Genomic DNA, 19,356 nt, shown 5'->3' on the forward strand with positions numbered 1-19,356 from the left:
TAATCTTAAAATAAGCCTGTTTTTGAGTTCTGTGTTGATTGTTTTAGTGCAGAATTTAACAAAGTATATAAAATAAAAGTATATAAATTAAAAATAATTAAATGTACTCACTTTTGCCCATCACATTTTCTTTATTTTTAACATTTATTAAAATTCTTCCTGATTTTCTTCCACTTTCTCTCACAATCTAGTCATTTCCAATTCCTGATTGTGATTCTGCTGCTAATTGCACAATTACTGATCTGAAGGAGAGCTGGATCACCACACACCCACTCCAACACGTGTCCAGTCTGCGGGCTGCTCATCACCTGCCAATATTAGGTTCCCACACGGAGCGACACACTAAGCTCCATGTGCCCCCCCCCCCCCACCCACCCACCCACCACAGGGTACATTATTTAGCTTAACAGTTCACTAATAGAAACGGCTCATTATCTAATCAGATATTCAGATCACAATCGAGTATGTGTGAATAAAGCCGGAAATCTTAACCCTGATTAAAAGAGCCAAAATGTTTTTGTTTTTACATGTCTGTGCATGTACGCATGTAAGCCAACGATAAAACCATGCTGATGGATGATTAGAGAAATACAAGCAGCTTCTCTTTTGATTTGGCTTATACTGGTGAATGATTTATGATAAGGAAAATGAACAAAACCAGGTCAGATTTCCAGCACAAACAAAAGCCTTTTTCACACTCAGAATCATAAATAATGTGTTACTGTATCTGGTAAAGAAATGGCTCTGTCGTTAACACATCTCTAGCTTTACACAGCAATTTATATCCAGTGACATGTCGCATTTATCTATACTCACCTGCACACACTCTGATCTTGTAACAGTTCTTTGCTGATAGGGCTTTTGTAACTTCTTGTATTTATCGGCATCTATTAACATTTGTTTCATATCCATTCTTGATTTATTTAATGTGCTGAAACTTATCAGTACAGTGTCCTAGGGTACCTTGAAAACATGTCTAGGGAAGTTGTAACCTAGCGATTAAGGTGCTGGACTAGTATTGACTGCCAGGTTGCCACTGTTGGGCCCTTGAGCAAGGCCCTTAACCTTTAATTGCTTAGACAATATACTGTCACAAAACTAAGTCACTTTGGATAACAGCGTCTGCTATATGGCGAAAATGTAAATGTCTAAATTCTATTCTGTTGTTATTATTTAGATTATAAGGTGTGTATTTGCACTTCGTGATGGCCCATTAGCAAAGTAATTCACTCCTGATTCACTCACAAATGATTCCTCAATACAGAACTAGTGCTTCAGTTCTCGATCGTTCTAATTCACAGTCAAGAGTTCAAGCTTGCTTGTGTAACATCACATTAAAAGGGTATTTGTCATTTTATTCCTATATTACAGACCGTACTGTTTGTGTCTGTTCTGAAACAATTCAAATTAAAGTCTGTTTTCATTAAAAAAATAAGATCTGCCAGTAATGCTTGGTAATAGTCAAAATAAATAGGACAGTGGTTGCTCATTAGTGAAGGTACTGTACTAGCAATAGGAAGATCGCTGGTTCAAGCCTTATATCTGCCGGGTTGCCACTAACCCTGAACTGGTTGGATTGTATACGGTCACAGTTGTAAGTTGCTTAGAATAAAAGCATCTCACAAAACAAACTAATTATGGACGACATTAAGACGCTACCTGGATACTGCATTTTTTATGATGGAAACTTTGCAGCTTTTAGAAGACACCTTTATCCAAATAACATTACAATTGTGTCTGAATACAATTCAAGCAACTGAGGGTTAAGGGCCTTCAAAGAAGCAAAACAGTGGCAACTCAGAATAGGTGGGGTTTAAACCACCAACCTTCTGACATATATATGCAGGTTGGAGAGCCATTATTTACATTAACGCCATTTAGCAAACAAGTTTATCTAAAGCGGCTTAAAATCGCGACCATATACAATTCAAGCAATTGCCAAGAGTCCAACAGTGGCAACCTGGCAGATGTGAGGCTCGACCCAGTGACCTTCCGATTACTAGTCCAGAACAACAGCTTGGCAATGTGTATTAGCATAAAAGGTTTCTAAGCAACTAATCATGGATTCCATCATTTCAAATATTTCAATACTTGAGAAGATCTACAGGTTGAACAGGTTTGAGTAGTTTATAAGAGGAATGAAGCATAAAGAAAACAAAAGGTAATAATGAACCGCAAAGCTTTTACAAATGTGGCATATCACCTTGTTTATAGTTTATATTAACTACATATAGCAGATGCGTTTATCCAAAGTGACAAAATACAATACAAGCAAGGGTTTACAACCTTGCTCAGGGGCCCAAAAGTGGCAGCTTGGCAGTAGTGGGGCTTGAACCAGCAATCTTCTGATTACTAGATCTGTCCTTTAACCACTAAGCTACCATCTGTGATTGGTTCTACTGCATCACATGATGACTATTATGGCACAGAAAGTGGCTTCATCTGTTCATCTACTGGTGGCTGTATAACCTCTGCATGACTTCATGAACATTATTTACTATTTATTAGGATTTTAACATCATGTTTTACACTCTTTGGTTACATTCATGACAGAAACAGTAGTTACTCATTACACAAGTTTTTAATGTCAAACACAGTCATGGACAATTTTGTATCTTCAATTCACCTCACTTGCACGTCTTTAGACTGTGGGAGAAAACCAGAGCTTCCGGAGGAAACCCAGACAGACACGGGGAGAACATACACACTCCACACAGAAAAAACCCGGACCGCCCCGCCCGGTGATCGAACCCGTGAGGTGTTAATTTCATACCACTGTGAATAAAACGCTCAGTGTATTGTAATTAGATTAGGCTAAATTTAGAAGTGGTCATCTAGTTAGGACAGCTTTGGGCTGTCAGTCAGAAGGTTACGGTTTTGATATGTCTATATATAATAAAAGGTGTTCCACCTGCCCTAGACTGTTATTAGTTTATTAGGTTTAATTTAATAGTTGGTACACAGATTCAGAAGAGAAAAAAAAAGTTTTGCTGCACAATTATTTATTTTATGTAACCTATCAAAAACTGGCTTGAATATCTTAATGGATGTAATTCAATTCGGCTTGGACTGTAGTCTCAACTACTGTCTGGCACCCTGCCAACTGTGTAATATACAGTATGCTGGCTGCACTGCCTGCATTCTCACACCGTTTGTAGTTTTGGACTACTGTTGTACTGTCTAGTTATGCACTTGAAACACTTTCTATAAGTACAACTCCCAGGCAATACAGTTAACTATTTAATAATTTGCTTACATATGCAATCAGTCAACATTGCTGAGTATTGTGAAAGCGTGAGATTGGAAAGTGTTGGAAAGACGAAATCATTTAACACAAGCCTGGTTCTTACAGTATGTGGTTTTGAACACAGCTCATGACAGTGTTTGACTGGTGCTAATTTATTTTATTGTGACCCACTGCACCCTCTTCATATATTCTTCATTTTCCTCTAACAGACACTGCAGGGAATTGTAAATGACGACTGCACTAGGGTCGTTTCTTACCAGGGTTGCAGTCTGTTAGGAGGGAGCAGATGGACAGTAGAACCTTGGAGATAGTGAGCGCCGGGCTCCAGTTGTCCTTCAGGATATCTAGGCAGATGACGCCCTGACTGTTGATGTTGCAGTGATAGATCCTGGTACGGAACGTCACCTGGGGGGAGATCAGATACTGTTAGCCGGTAGAGGGCAGATATGCAGAGGTGCTGTGATGTCAGAGAGACACCACAACAATATAAATAGCTTCAGTTTGGCTGCCGATTAGGGCAACCCCCTTGTGTCTAAATTAGATCTAATTTTCTTGATTTTAAATTAAAACCCACATGATGCAATCCCAAAACAACATTTACTGTGACATTTATTTATTTATGTATTAGGATTTTAACATCATGTTTTACACACTTTGGTTACATTCATGACAGAACAGGCAGTTACTCATTACACAAGATTCATCAGTTCACGTCTTTAATGTCAAACAGTCATGGACAATTTTGTATCTCCAATACACCTCACTTGCATGTCTTTGGACTTTGGGAGGAAACCCACACAGACACGGGAAGAACATGCAAACTTCACACAGAAAGGACCCTGACCACTCCACCTGGAAATCAAACCCAGGACCTTCTTGCTGTGAGGCAACAAGCCACTGTGCCGCCACAGATGCTTTATCCAGAGCAACTAACAATCCTGATTAAAACAACACAAGCAAATTGAGGGACAAGGGCCTTATTCAAGGACCCAACAATAACAATATGGCAATGGTGGGGCTTGAACAAACAACCTTCTGATCATAAGTTAAGAACTTTAACCACTGAGCTACCACTGTTCATAGCTGTATTCTTTTGCTTCAACTGCTGTATAAAGCTGACCAGTAAGTAGCAGTAAAACTCTTTCCAAGGCCATTAACTATGAACCAAAATATTATAATGATACCATCTAGTATTCCGCCCCCTCCTTCCTTTGTAGTATTTGGATCAAACCTAATGCAGAACCGCTCAAACTCGTTCATCATGGGCATTGGTCCATGGATCATTCGTCACAACACAATACATCTTCACAAGTCAAGTCTAGAATTTAGTCCAGGGTGGAGAAATTGAGGGGCAAGACAGAACAGCCTGTCAGGAAGAAAAGCCTCCTACAGAAAGCAGTTATAACAGCATAAACACCCAATAATCTTACATCAGCATAAAGATGGTAAGACAGGCAAGCCTTAAAATGGCACACACACACACAAACAAACAAACCCACACCCACCACCTCATGCACATCATCCACACTAGCTGAAAGTGACCACAGACTGGCACACAGCACCTCCAACAAACATAGAGATGTTTAAAAAAAGGCCAGCTTACCTTAGGAGGTTTGAAGGGGTAGTCTGGAGTGAAGGCAATGTCAAGGAAGAAGACCCCTCCCTCATACACAGAGCCTGGAGGACCCAGGATGGTGGACCTCCACTCATAGATGTTGTCTCCTTTTGGACCGGCACTGAAACACACACCAGAAATACAGTCAGGATTTCAGAATAATAATCATTAGTATGAGTGTCAGGGTGTACATCTGAGGGTGTATTAAATAAAAGAACCCCGACTTAGGAATTCAGGTGTTTCAGCCAGGTCTATTTTAAATAAAAACTGAGGGAATCATTTAAAGAAACCATCGGCTATTCCAGCATGACTGTGTTCCTTTAAAGACAAAAAGAGAGTATCATGTAGTCGTGATTCAATGAATTTGGTGTGAAGGAACTCCGGTGGCTCCAGTGGGCATTATGGGTGTAGGATAAGTTAGAACAAAATATGATACACAAATGAAATTCAAGGTTCACTTTCAGAGGGAATCTGAGGGAATCCCTTCGAGGAAATTCACTTAACCCTATGAAAATGATTAGTTGGACACGCCAGCATTTTCACCAGGGTGTGAGCTAACACCTGTTAATTGCACTGTAACATCTGGAGGCGTAACACAGAGGTAACGTATGTAAAACAATAGAATTCTTGGGTAATTGCAGTCTATATTAAAATAATGACTCAAGACTACCAGAAGAAAAGTATAAATTACTTTAAAAGCACTTTTACTACTGAGGCACATGGCAGGAGCTTCAGTCAAAAAGACAGCACAACTGACAATCATTTAAACAGGGTGACTGCATGTGGGGCGTATACCATGAGAATGGTATGAGTTTAAATGCATTTTGCTGGAATGTTCTGCAACACAGGGTGCGAGTTACACTCTTTATGAAACGTAATATGCTGTAACATCTGGATAGGTGAAATTAGGAGGAATATGATGCTGAGAGGGTATACAAAAACAAACAAATGCAGAAAAAGTGTAATAAAAGAATGGGTCAAGAGGGCAAGATCTAAATAATTTGAAGAGAGGCTTTTTTTTACTAAAGCAGGGCTAGAAATCACTTTCATTTGAACTGCATGTGTGGCGTATACCAAGAGAAGAAGCTCAGTTTTGCCATTAGGGGCATTTTGCAGTTATTCTGACTGATTAGCTGATTAATAGGATGTAACATTTCTATAGGATGGGAGGGTGTGTGCTCATCCATCATGAAAATTCACAGCATATAAGGGGTTTAAAATGGTTTCATGGGCATGAGAGGGATTAGATCATATGCTGCGGCTGTGACAGTCACCAGATTACAACCCTGCTGACCATCTGGAAAATTTGGGCTGAAGTGTTCAGAGCGAGTGCATTTCTGAAGCACTTTATTTTGTGTTTATATGCTTTCATTTTAAGAGGACAGTTATAGTCTAGTGGGTAGAGCTTTGGGCTATCAATTGTAGCCTATTGGCTAAGGTACTGGACTAGTAATTGGAAAGTCCCTGGATCAAGCTCCACTATTGCCAGGTTGCCACCGTTGGACCCTTAAATGCTTAGACTGTATACTGTCACACTACTGTAAGTCGCTTTGGATAAAAGTGTCTCCTAAATGCCGACAATGTAAATGTAAAATTATTTAAATCCAACCTCTGCTATGGAGCCACTGTGGGGCCCTTGATTAAGGCTCCTAACCCTGTCTTTTGGCTGAACCTGTGCTCCAACCCCAGCTTCCAAACACAATTACACTGTACTATACACATGTATATGTATTCTTCTATTCTTAAGTATTTCATGGAACACCAACCATGCGAGTCCTTTGTAAATTGCAACCTGTGGCTCACTGCACCACTTTTCTGTCCTTTTTTGAATCATTCCAATTTGAATATTCTCAATTTACCTAATTCTCTATGCACTGTGCCGACCTCTGGCAGTTGCACAGCATCCTTCTCCTCTGACAAGTGTAAAACGATGGATTGTAGTGACTAACTGACCACCTTTGGAGGGGTGACCACATCCTGTATGGCCATATAGTGCCTAATAAAAGAAAACGCTGCTGAATAAAGGCTGCTGTACAGCTTCAACAGTTATTTAACTGTGTAAAAAGCCACAGCACTCCACTGGGTTATGTAAATATAAAGCATTACTGACTGAGGTTTGTGCTTGAAACTAACATGAGCTTTTTTAAGTTACCACCCCCATTACACACACACACACCACAGCCCTTGACATGCATTTAAGAAATAAGCACAACAGATCTACTGAGAAACAGAAACACACACACACGAGTAAGGAACCTCACTTACAGTCACTCATTTAAATAACTTGTTCAAAGCGTATGTTTCTTCGTGTCTGAGAAACAGCTGTGAAAACCACTTTTGATATTTAATGAAGCATTAGCACAGGCTTGTGTTTCTTTGTGACCCAATTTAAAGCACTCCATATTTCCGTGACTCCACCACAACCCCAATTCATGCAGCAGGAGTTTTTTTTTAATGCACAGAACATTATCTAAATATTTCCCTTATTTACATATTAAGTGCTTCATCCTGGTTAGGGTCGTGGTGGGTCTGACTTCCCTGTAATTGCTGAGTGCAATACAGTAACACACCCCGGACAGGACTGCAATCCATCGCAGTCATACGATGCTCCTCAGACAGAGCCAATCATTTAAGTATGTAGACAACCGGCTGACCGACAGCACAGCTGGGCATCTCAATCCTGAATCCTAGCAGTAGAATACTACTAATATTGACTGTCTCCCTGTCAATTGACTACTAATACTAAGCGCCCCAGTATGCAAAATGAAAGTTACAAATATTTTATAACAAAACACAAATTTTGTTTTGATGAAATCTGATTACAGATATACATTCATCATCATCAAGGAAGTCATGTTTATATATATATATAGTTTTTGCATTTTCTCCTCTTTTTTTCCCTTTCAGCTGCCCGATTGCGTCATGCTTCCTCTCCACCAATGCCGATCCCTGCTCTGATTGAGGAGAACGAAGCTAACCCACGCCCCCTCCGACACGTGGGCAGCAGCCGTATGCATTTTATCACCCACACTTTGACGAGTGCAGTGTGGATCAGCACTGTGTACGGAGAGACACACCCTGATCAGCACACTCTTTTCCCCACCTCTGTGCAGGCACCATCAATCAGCCAGCAGAGGTAGTAATTGCATTAGTCTCACTGCATGAGAACGTCCTCTTTTTAATATTCCACCCCTATCTGAACAACAGGACAATCGTTGTTCACGTGGCTGCTCAGCCCAGCCGGCAGGCAGAGCTGAGACTCGATACGATGTAGTCGAGATCCCAGCGTGTGTTTTTACAGCTGCGCCACCTGAGTGGCTCAGAAAAGTCACGTTTAGCTATTTTCAAATGTCATTTTCAAGACTTTGTGTAATCCCAAAGCCATTTCTGAGACTATATTACATGAACACAAGCAGATGACACCATGGTATCTATTTCACACTCACTTGACTTGCACTAGCATAAACGACCAGCTGTTTTCTCAATGCCTGACAAAAAGCATTAAAGTTTTGTAATTTGCTACACACAGCCGTTGTGGAGAAATACAGAATAAAATACAACCGACACCCCATAATTAACTGTTAAGTGCTGTGTTGGCTGTGTTAGCTGAACAGTACTTGCATTTGCGTGTTATTAATAAATAAAGCATTAGTGAGATACGAAGGACGCTCGATTGGTGTCCAGTATAGCAGACTTGTCTCGACTGCCTCTGTATAGTGCCAAGGCTTCTGTGTTTAAATGTCTCATTGACCAAAGTACAGTGTTAAAACGTCTAAACTCCATTTAAATTTTGTGCAAATGGTGCTCACTGGACCGGTAGGTTGTTTGGTAGTTTGGGTTCTCTTTACACTTTCAGTGGAATTTGTTAATATAAAAAAAAACTGGTAAAAAATGTTTTTAACCAAACTCCCTACACCAAAATCCCCACCATTGTGTTTTTTTCTTTTTCTTCGACCCCCCCCCCAAATTTTCTCCCCCAATCTTCTCCCCCAATCTAGTTGTATCCAATTACCGTAATTGCGTTACGCTACACCTCTACCAATACAACCCTCCACTGCTGACTGAGGAGCTTTGCAACTGACACACGCCCCCTCCGACACGTGTGCAGTACCGACTGCATCTTTTCACCTGCACAAGGTGAGGTCATAAGCGGATCAGCATTGTGCACAGAGAGCCACACCCTGGTCAACGCATTATTCCCGAACTATCAATTAGCCAGCATGTAGCCACCCAGCCTACAGGATAAGCAGAGCTGAGATTCGATACTATGTATTCAAAATCCCAGCTCTGATGTGCTAGCATGTTTTACCGCTGCGCCACCTGAGCGGCTCCCACCATTGTGTATTCATGAAATAGTAAAAAACTGGATGGATTTTCACCATCTTGTGAGGGATAAAGAAAGCAGTGCAAAGAAGTCTGGGAAATGTAAGTAATTTCTTGCAGCAACTGTAATAAAATGGTGTACTCCCTCAAACTTTTATAACACGTTTTTGTCTTTTCAGTTATTTAGTAAGTGGATAGTCAGTGGATTAATCAAAAGACAAAAATAAAATCCTTATAGTCTCACACTAAAAGATTTGATTACTGTCGATGTTGGATCTTTATCCTTTTTCAGACTGTAGCACATGTCAAAGTAAAAAAAGTTGAAACAGGTGGCGACCCTGTATGAGCGGTCTCCACAAATGATCCTGCATGATTCCTGCATGTTAGGAAGATTAACACTAATGTTTTTTTATCCCTGCAGGACGAGTGATGCGCTGTAATTTGTGAGCATTATGATTAGTGGCAAAGCTGTTTCAGACTATAATTGAGGTGGTGATTACTGATTCCATGATAGCCCTGTACCAGCAGCTACTGTGGCATGCTGGACTCTGCTGTGCTGGAATCTTAATGTGATGGATTTGATGGTTTCTTTTCCAACCCACCCCAGGCATTGGAATGGTTAGGGCTGGCAAAGCTGAAGATGTCAGCCAAAGACCACTGTTATTACCACTGTTATTAGTCTTTTTAATCTTTAAACTGGTGGAACTGAACCAGAGGAGCAACTGTTCAACCTCCTGGCGTGTAAGAAGACTTGTCACCATCGTGGATAACGCCAATACTGGTGTATTCCATGAACTCAGAACTTTGACAGGTGGATCAGGGAGATGCGGTCATAGGTGTATAGTGAAAATAGCAACATGGAGACAGAGAGAATGTAGAAAGATCCTTATGGGGCACAACTGCTTACTGGATCATCAACAAAACCATCGGCTTGATACACAAACTGCCGTGGGTCAAAGAGGATGTTTGAAATGTATTTATATAAATAAAATTATTTTTAAAGAATTTCATGTCTACAGAGGTTAGAACAACCTTGTAGTTATTCATTCCTGTAATGGTTGATCTTTTGGAAGCTGGTATAACTGTAGAGCTGTTAAATCAAGCAGGTACTTCAATTTATGCCTCAAATAAAAACAGTTCAACTGCCTTCACAAATGTCAGACAAAAGCCATGTGTGGCATGTATTCTCATGATCATTATTCATAACATTTATTACACTTCTAACCAACTAAACCATCTGGCTAATGCTGTTTGCTATATTCAGGCACTTTCCGGAAGGTTTTATTTTGATTTGTGTAACGGTTTATTAGATGCAGTGTCACTTTGTGCCAATCACCCACCCATGGCTGAGTACAGGTCTCAAAATACATTTAACACTTCGCCTGGCAGCCTCACAGCTGATTACACAGAATTACTGATGCAATTCTCTCAAATCTCAAGTGACAGGCTATAGAAAAAACTGCTCTCATCTGTAGGCTGAACGCCTTTCAGGGATAACACAGAATTTATTAGTAATGAAATCAGAAGGAGAGCGTCTGAAAAAGACTAAAAAAAGGGGCGCTCAGGTGGCACGGTGATCTAATGCGCCAGGTCAAAACAGCAGAGCCAGCACTGCTCTACAGAGCAGTCTGGTCGTGTCTGAGGAAACAAAGGCAGGAGTGAAACTGACCGCGATGTCTACTGACCCACTGACATGAGCTGTAAAAGAATACAGACGACTTATGTTTTCCATACACTTTAATTCTTTCTGTCCATACCCTGGACAGGGAGTCAATCCATTGCAGGGCTTATTACTTATGCTAATTAAAGCATATTAATTCAAGATTGTTCCATTGATCTAGAAATCACACAGACAAGGGTCAAGGGCATCATGTGATGTTAACATCAAACATCAGAATAATAATGTATTCCGACAGTGGCATTAAGCTTGCTATAAAGGCTCCTTTAAGTATTTACAAAACTGCTGATCTGCTTTGACTTTCCCACATAAAAGTTTAATTTATTTACTTTATTAGGATTTTTATATCATGTTTTTGTACACTTTGGTTGGGCTTTGGTGGCTAAGTGGGTAGCACTGTCGCCTCACAGCAAGAAGGTCCTGGGTTCGATCCCCAGGTGGGGCAGTCCAGGTCCTTTATGTGTGGAGTTTGCATGTTCTCCCCGTGTCCGTGTGGGTTTCCTCCGGGTGCTCCGGTTTCCTTCCACAATCCAAAGACGTTCAAGTGAGGTGAATTGGAGACACTAAATTGTCCATGACTGTGTTCGATATAACCTTGTGAACTGATAAATCATGTGTAATGAGTGACTACCGTTCCTGTCATGAATGTAACCAAAGTGTAAAACATGACGTTAAAATCCTAATAAACAAACAAACATTGGTTACATTCATGACAGACACGGTAGTTACTTGTTACACAAGATTCATCAGATGATCAAGTCTTTAATGTCAAACACAGTCAAGGACAATTTAGTATCTCCAATTCACCTCACTTGCATGTTTTCGGACTGTGGGAGGAAACCGGAGCTCCCGGAGGAAATCCACAGACATTAGGAGAACACGCAAACTCCACACAGAAAGGACCTGGACCGCCCACCTGGGAACCAAACCCAAGACCTTCTTGCTGTAAGGCGACAGTGCTACCCACCAAGCCCCCGTGCTGCCCAATACGTGCCACAAAGAGTGGTGTTCCTTATAAAGTGGAAAATGCATAATGAATGCATCTCTGTGTAAAATAGTTTAGTATTATCTTGGGGAAGCACAGTGGCTTGGTGGGAAGCACTGTCGCCTCACAGCAAGAAGGTCCTGGGTTCGATTCCCAGGTGGAGCGGTCCGGGTCTTTTCTGTGTGGAGTTTGCATGTTCTCCCTGCATCTGTGTGGGTTTTCTCTGGGAGCCCACGACTGTATTTGGCATTAAAAACCTGAACTGATGAATTATGTGTAACCAGTAACTACCATTCCTGTCATTAATGTAACCGAAGTGTGTAAAACATGCCGCTAAACTCCTAATATCAATAATAAATTATCTTACATCTTGTGAAAGGTACAGATGCTGCTAAACGGCTAAGGGCTGAGGGCAGTGATAGCTCAGTGGTCAAGGTACTGGACTAGTAATCAGAAGGTTGCCAGTTTAAGCCCCACCACCACCACCACCACCAAGTTGCCACTGTTGGGCCCCTGAGCAACCCTCAACTGCTTAAAATCAGGTTTAGTCATAACTGTAAGTCGCTTTGGATAAAAGCATCTGCTAAATGCTGAAAATGTAAATGTAAACGTTACAGGTTAACACAGAAATCTGAGAAATCCTGATGGTTGATAAACTCGTTCTGTAACCTTCTGATTATTCTGTGCATTTTATACACGCTCAGTGATAAAAGGGTTAAAGCTGGGTAATTAGAGCAGTGCCTGGTGTGGCTCATTCAGCCCTGGAGCACTTAGGCAGTCTGCAGGCAGTGCTGGCATTTGAGGAATCCCAAACGTGTGACTGACACCCATTAGCCAAAATCCTCACAGAGGAGAAGAGAACAAGGGAGGACCGGAAAAAGCAGAAGCAGAAGCAAGAGAGGAAAAAACAATTAGGAAAAACAATAAACACAAAAGAGAAAGATTACTGGGAGAACCTTTTTAATTAGTGAATTCACGTGTTCTAGCCACAGCAAATGCTAGGGATGTAACGATACACTCAAACCACAATGCGATACGGTTCACGATACTGGGTTCACGATACGATCTTTTCTTGATTTTTTTTAAACAAAATTAAATTGAAGACAAATGATGACAATTTCCTTTTATTATTTCTCTTTTTAAGAAAATCTAATAAAATACTATATTTGTGGCTGCTCAGGCGGTAAAAACACTCACTCGAACCAGAGCTGGGATCTCGAATACATCGTATCGAATCTCAGCTCTGCCTGCCGTCTAAGGCTGAGCGGCCACATGAACAACGATTGGCCTGTTGTTCAGATATGGGCGGGACTAAGCCGGATAGGGTCTCTCTCTCATGACTGGTGCAATTACGACCTCTGCTGGCTGATTGATGGCGCCTGCACAGAGGCGGGGAAAAGAGTGCGCTGATCAGGGTGTGTCTCTCCGTAGACAACACTGAGCTGCACTGCACTCGGCAAAGTGTGGGTGATAAGATGCATACGGCATGAAGCCCACGTGTCAGGTTAGCTTCGTTCTCCTCAATCAGGGTGGGGATCGGCATTGGTGGAAAGGAAGCATGACGCAATCGGGCAATTGGATGCGCTAAAGAGGGAGAAAATGCATAAAGAAAAAAAAAATACTGTATTTGTGCTTATCTTTTATTTATCAAAATAATGAATACCCTTTTATCTGAGGTAGGTACAAACTCAAATGAAATTTTAATACAAATCCTAAATGAATAATACAAATAAAGAAAGTATCCTCACATAAATAAATTTGGCTGAAAAATTTCAAACCTGGCAACCCTGTAGTGACGTCAACCAGGCGAGGTGAATAGCACCAGTGCCCCTCTGCTGTTTAAAGTGAATATCGATTATTATCTTAAATAAATAACCAATTCGAATCGTTGGTTCATTTTTAACTGTCTTGTGGTGCATGGATACATCCCTAGAAAGTCGATTATATACAGGAAATTATATTCTTCTAACTTTGGAGCAGCAGTTTAGGTAAGACCTTTTTCTGGTCCAGCATTATTGTCCCCTGTGAAGAAAAGCTTGGTTTAAAGAAACTCCAGCCTGCACAGAGCCCTGACCTCAGTCCCACTGAACAGCTTTGAATTGAACTGGAACATCAGTTGATGCTCTTAACCAACATCAGTGCCCAGCAATACAAATGTTCTTTTAAGTAAATGGGCACAAATTCCACCCAGAACATACTTCAAAGTCTAGTGAGCAGCAAGTAACAAGAAAGACAAAGAAAGGAATAAAGCGCAAATGAATCGTGTAAAATAGAAAAGAAAAAAAAAGAGAAAATAGAAATAAAAAATAAAATAAAGAGAAGTGTAAAAGGAATGATACAAGAGAAAATAGCAAACAAGAAAGGGGAAGCACAGAGATAAATAACCTAAAACAAGGGAAACAAATGTTGCCAATTTCTGTTAACTGGTAAGCGGGAAGTTTAAAGCGACCCATTAAAATGTAAAACACATCACAGTTTTATATCAAGCCTTCATGCTTCACAGGTTAATAAACAGCGTGATGTTGTGAACGTGGCAGTAATGTAGAGCAGTGAGATGAACAGAAACACAGTAAACAAAACCAGTTCAGCGTTCAGAATGTAGATTTATCCCGGGTCAGGGTTGTGGTGGTTCTGGCTTTCCTTAGTTACCTGGGACAGGATTCTAATCCATTGTGGTGCTGTGGTTATGTCTTAAAGAGGAGGTCTATCACGTCTGTGTCTAGACGCCGACAGCACCACTGGGGATTCAAACCCTAAATCCCATCTGTAGTGGGCTGGCACCATTTACCACCGCACCACCCAAGCACCCGCTGACTAAACATGCTACTCATGAGAGAATAGCTTTATTAGGATAGCTCAGCAGTTAAGGTATTGGACAATTAAATTAAATAAGGTTGCCAGTTCAAACCTCAACAGGTTGCCACTGTTGGGCCCCTGAACAAGGCCCTTACACTTCAGTTGCTCCAACTGAATTCAGTCGTAATTGTAAGTCGCTCTCAATAAAAACATCTGATAAATGTTAATGTAAATGGAAATATGCAGTTGCTCAGTATTATAAGCCTCTAAACCTCTAAACTGGGGCAGGATGCTAAATATCCACTTGGATTAAGTTTAACATGCATTCAGTCTACACTGAAGCTTCACTGTTTTATTTACATTTTATTTACATCCATTATGTAAATTATATAAAGGAAATAACATTTCTACTCGAATTAGAAACTGCAAATGATGCTACAGACTGTAGTTGTGCTCTAAATTGAAACCAAGCATCAGCTTTTGGAAATGAATAAAAATGAGTGATTGCCTGCTAAGGTAGAGCAGCGGTAAAACACGCTAGCACACCAGAGCTGGGATTTCGAATACATCTTATCGAATCTCAGCTCTGCCATCCGGCTGGGCTGGGCGGCTATATGAACAACAATTGGCTGTTGTTCATACAGGGTTAGGGAGCCAGAGAGGGACCTCATAACTGATGCAATTATGACCTCTGCTGGCGTCTGCACAGAGTCGAGGAATAATGTTGATCAGGGTGTGGCTCTCCGTGCACAGAGCCGATTCGCATATGAACTCAGTTGGTGCAGGTGAAAAAATGCAGTCGGCTACTGCACACGTTTCGGAGGGGACGTGTGTCAGTTCGCTCTCCTCAATCAGGGGCGGGAGTCAGCACCAGTAGAGAGGAAGCATGATGCAATTGGGTAAAAATTGGATGCACTAAAAATCGAGAGAAAACGGTACAGTAATTAATAGCATTAATCAAACAATGCCCGTCTTTCTTAGTAATCAGTTAACCGGTTAATTATTGGCATCCCTACAATAAGCCAAAAGAAAGGTAAAGAGGTAAAGAAGGAAGATCAACAAACAGTTAGCAGGGTAAACTCTGGGAAAGAGTCGGCAAACAGAAACACGTAGAGGAGGCCAAAAGTGTGAGTAAGAAGTGAGAAAGGAAATAAGTGAGGTAATTAGAACCAGAAAAAAAGCCTAAAATAATAATAATAAAAAACAACATAGATCCTACTAGCACAGAGAGACATTTAAAAACAATAAAAAAAAGTCCTAACAGGAAAATAAAATGAATAAAGCTGAAGAGGAGTAAAAGAATGAAGCACAGGGTAAAGAGAGAGTAAAAGATCAGGAACAGAAGTGTAGAGGTGTGTCTGCTGTGGAATTCCTCTCGACTGAGCAAACAGTTTACTCAAAACAGCACTGAAGAGAAAACCGTGATGGAAAGATCACTGAGAGATTTTGACACATGCTGACACACATGCAACAGCTTGTGGAATCCAGGTCACAAAGGAATGAAATTGAGCATGAAGTTTGGAGGGGTGGGGGGTGTTTGTGCTGAGGCTAACTAAACACTCGCCACTTAATTAGGAACGCCATATTAATACGAGGTACAGAGTGAACCTGAAGGGGAAACCAGGCTGTTCTGTAAAAGTGTTTTACAGCCGCTCGGGTGGCGCAGCGGTAAAAACACACACTGTTCACCAGAGCTGAGATCTCGAACACATCGTATCGAATCTCGGCTCTGCCATCCGGCTGAGGCTGAGCGGCCACATGAACAACGATTGGCCTGTTGTTCAGATAGGGGCGGGATTAAGCCGGAGGGGGACTCTCTCTCAGACTAGTGCGATTACGACCTCTGCTGGCTGGTTGGTGGCGCCTGCGCAGAGATGGGAGAGGAGTGCGGTAGAGGGTGTGGCTCTCCGTACACAGCGCTGTACCGCACTGCGCTCGTCAAGTGTAGGTGATAAGATGTTCGATTGCTGTACACGTGTCGGAGGGGGCGTGGAGCAGCATCGTCCTCCCCAATCAGGAGCAGGGACCAGCATTAGTGAGAGGATGATTGACGGGTAGAAATTGGATGCGCTAAAGTGCATGTTTTACATGACATGACATCCATACTGGTCAAGAAAACACTGATTGGAGGTTTTGACGTTTAAAGTTTTGAGCTCTTTTTTCACCAGGCAGTGATGGATTCCTGCATGGAGCTTTAACACCCCACACTTCAGAACACACTAGACTGAAGTGTCCCTCGACCATTCATGAAGCCACTGTTGCAGTGATCAAACCTGTTGCACACCTGAACTCGGTGAACAGGACAGATTTGGCCTTCCCTAGTGTAAATTCTGAGAAATTGTTGATAGTCCAAGGGGTTGACAAAATTGCAAGTCTTAGGGTGCATTCACATGAAAAGCGGCAAACCCGAGAGCCTCAGCACAAACTGCAGCTTTGCTCAGTGCTTGGCACCACGACACGAATGAGCACTTGCCTGAAAATAACAAATCCACTTTCAAAGTGTCCACACGTCTCTGTGTTTAGCTCTATTTTCCTCACTGTTTCACTTTTAAACTTAGTGTTATAGCTCGGGGTTCTGAGAAATTGTGAGAATCAGCTTTTCCGAGAGTCTAAAACACTTATCGTTAAAAAAAGCTTAATGTGGTTTAATGTACTAAAAGAATGACACGGGAAACTTCTCTTAATTATAACTGCTCATAAGTTCTCTCCACTAATGAAACCCCTTGGCCGTTGTTTTAATACAGTAAGTCACGTTAAGTTTTGTTCACATTAAGCATTGTTCACATTAAGCATTGTTTGTACTGTCCGAACTGATTTTATCACATCATATGAAACAGTTCGTCTCACTGGAGGCGCTTTAAAAAAAGACCCAGTGGCAAACTGGGTCAAAGGTCAATCAGGTGAACTTTGAGCGTTGCGGCAAGCTAAGCAGCACCGCATCACTCCATAGGAAACAACGGCACAGCCAGCGCAAAAGCAGTTTTACCGCTTCTCATGTGAATGCACCCTTAACTTTGGACACCCTTTCCCAAGGCCCACAGGGAAACCTGTGACAACTGGTAACTTTACCAAGGTGGTAGACTTTTCTCAGAAGATGGAATATTGTCTCTAAGGAAGATCATAAAGCAACAGAAGTGCTCACCACTATCTGATTCAAAATCAACCACACATCAGCTCATCTCATCTTCTCAGCTGAGGACACCAAACAATGATCAAAATCGCTTACATTCAGAATTCAGAATTAGCATCTGGTACATTTTCACCCCTTTAACAGCACAGATTTCTGTGAACAGGAAACCGTTTACTTGCAAGCGGCTCTGAAAAAATGAAAGATGAACTCTGTACAGGATACGATCAAAGAGACGAGCGTAAGGTGAAGCCTGCAAGGTGCAGCCAGCAAAGTGTACACAGGGTCAAGACCACTGGAGCTCAAGACCTCAACATGTACTTTGCCAATAATAGACGGTGTCTGTGGCCTAGACGCTTATGTCAAAGATGTCTGTGCGTGTGTGTATTTTTAACCCAGTTATCCAGAGGGATTAAGCAGGTCAGACCTCAGCCCTTGAACAAGTGTAAAAATCCACCAGCATGAATTATTTCACAGTCAGAATGGAAATATTGTGGAACGTGCAGATTTAGAAATGCCTGAAATGAACCCGAGTAAATACACTGCTGAAGTATAAATACCCTAGCAGGGGACAAGCATAACACAGTGATTTTATTAATTCTGCACCGATTCTTTCCCTGTGACTAAATGATCAGAGCACATACTTTTGTAGAAGATACTTGACTGTAGAAGATCTTATGCAGCTGTAGCCTAGTGGTCAAGGTATTGGACTAGTAATTGAAAGGTCACTGTTCAAGCCCCACCACTGCCAGGTTGCCATTGTTGGGTCCTTAAGCAAGGCCCTTAACCCTAAATTGCTTAGACAATATACAGTCAAAGTACTGCAAGTCACTTAAAAAAAAAAAGCCCCTGCTAAATGCCGAAAATGTAAATGTTATGCCATTAACACCAATGAAGCAAAACATTAGGACCACACCCCATCATGTCCAGGCATTACTAAATGTTGGGCTGATGGAAGCTATTCAAAGTAGATGTGTTGACTGCAGCAGATATGGACAGAATAAGGACCTAAAAATGGTATGGCCAGATGACTGCATTGATGCATCTCCAGAAAAGCAACAGGTGCTCACAGACCACACTCAACCAAAGCGAATACCCAAAGACAAGTCTATTTCCATATTGAAGGTTTTTAATGGCCGGTAAAACACACTAGCACACCAGAGCTGGGATTTCAAATACATCGTATCGAATCTCAGCTCTGCCATCCGGCTGGGCTGGACGACTATGTGAACAACGTTTGGCTGTTGTTCATCCAGGGTGGGGAGTTGGATAAGGACCTCATAACTGATGCAATTATGACCTCTGCTGGCTGATTAATGGCATTTGCACAGAGTAGAGGAATAAGGCGTTGATCAGGGTGTGGCTCTCTGTGCACAAGGCTGATGGCATATGAACTCAACTCATGCAGGTGAAAAAATGCAGTCGGCTACTGCACATGTGTCGGGTCAGTTCGCTCTCCTCAATCAGGGGCGGGGGTCAGCACCAGTAGAGAGGAAGATTGGACATGCTAAAAATCGGGAGAAAAGGGAGGGGAAAAATGTGTCTGTTTTAGCTGAATGGTCACATGACCTGCAGGTCAAGCTGA

The 19,356-nt window shown here is 41.6% G+C and overlaps 1 protein-coding gene across 1 annotated transcript in view; it reads right to left on the reverse strand.

Moving 5' to 3' along the window:
• ube2e1 (ubiquitin-conjugating enzyme E2E 1) overlaps nucleotides 1–19,356 on the reverse strand; it is a 33,626-nt gene that overhangs the window by 3,212 nt on the left and 11,058 nt on the right. Inside the window, exons 4-5 of the mRNA XM_063010449.1 lie at nucleotides 4,851–4,983; nucleotides 3,505–3,652 (exon numbers count right to left, since the gene is read on the reverse strand). Coding sequence (XP_062866519.1) covers nucleotides 3,505–3,652; nucleotides 4,851–4,983 — 281 coding nt within the window. The remainder of the gene's footprint in view (nucleotides 1–3,504; nucleotides 3,653–4,850; nucleotides 4,984–19,356) is intronic.

Source organism: Trichomycterus rosablanca, chromosome 2, assembly GCF_030014385.1.
Source record: "Trichomycterus rosablanca isolate fTriRos1 chromosome 2, fTriRos1.hap1, whole genome shotgun sequence".
Lineage (NCBI taxonomy): Eukaryota > Metazoa > Chordata > Actinopteri > Siluriformes > Trichomycteridae > Trichomycterus > Trichomycterus rosablanca.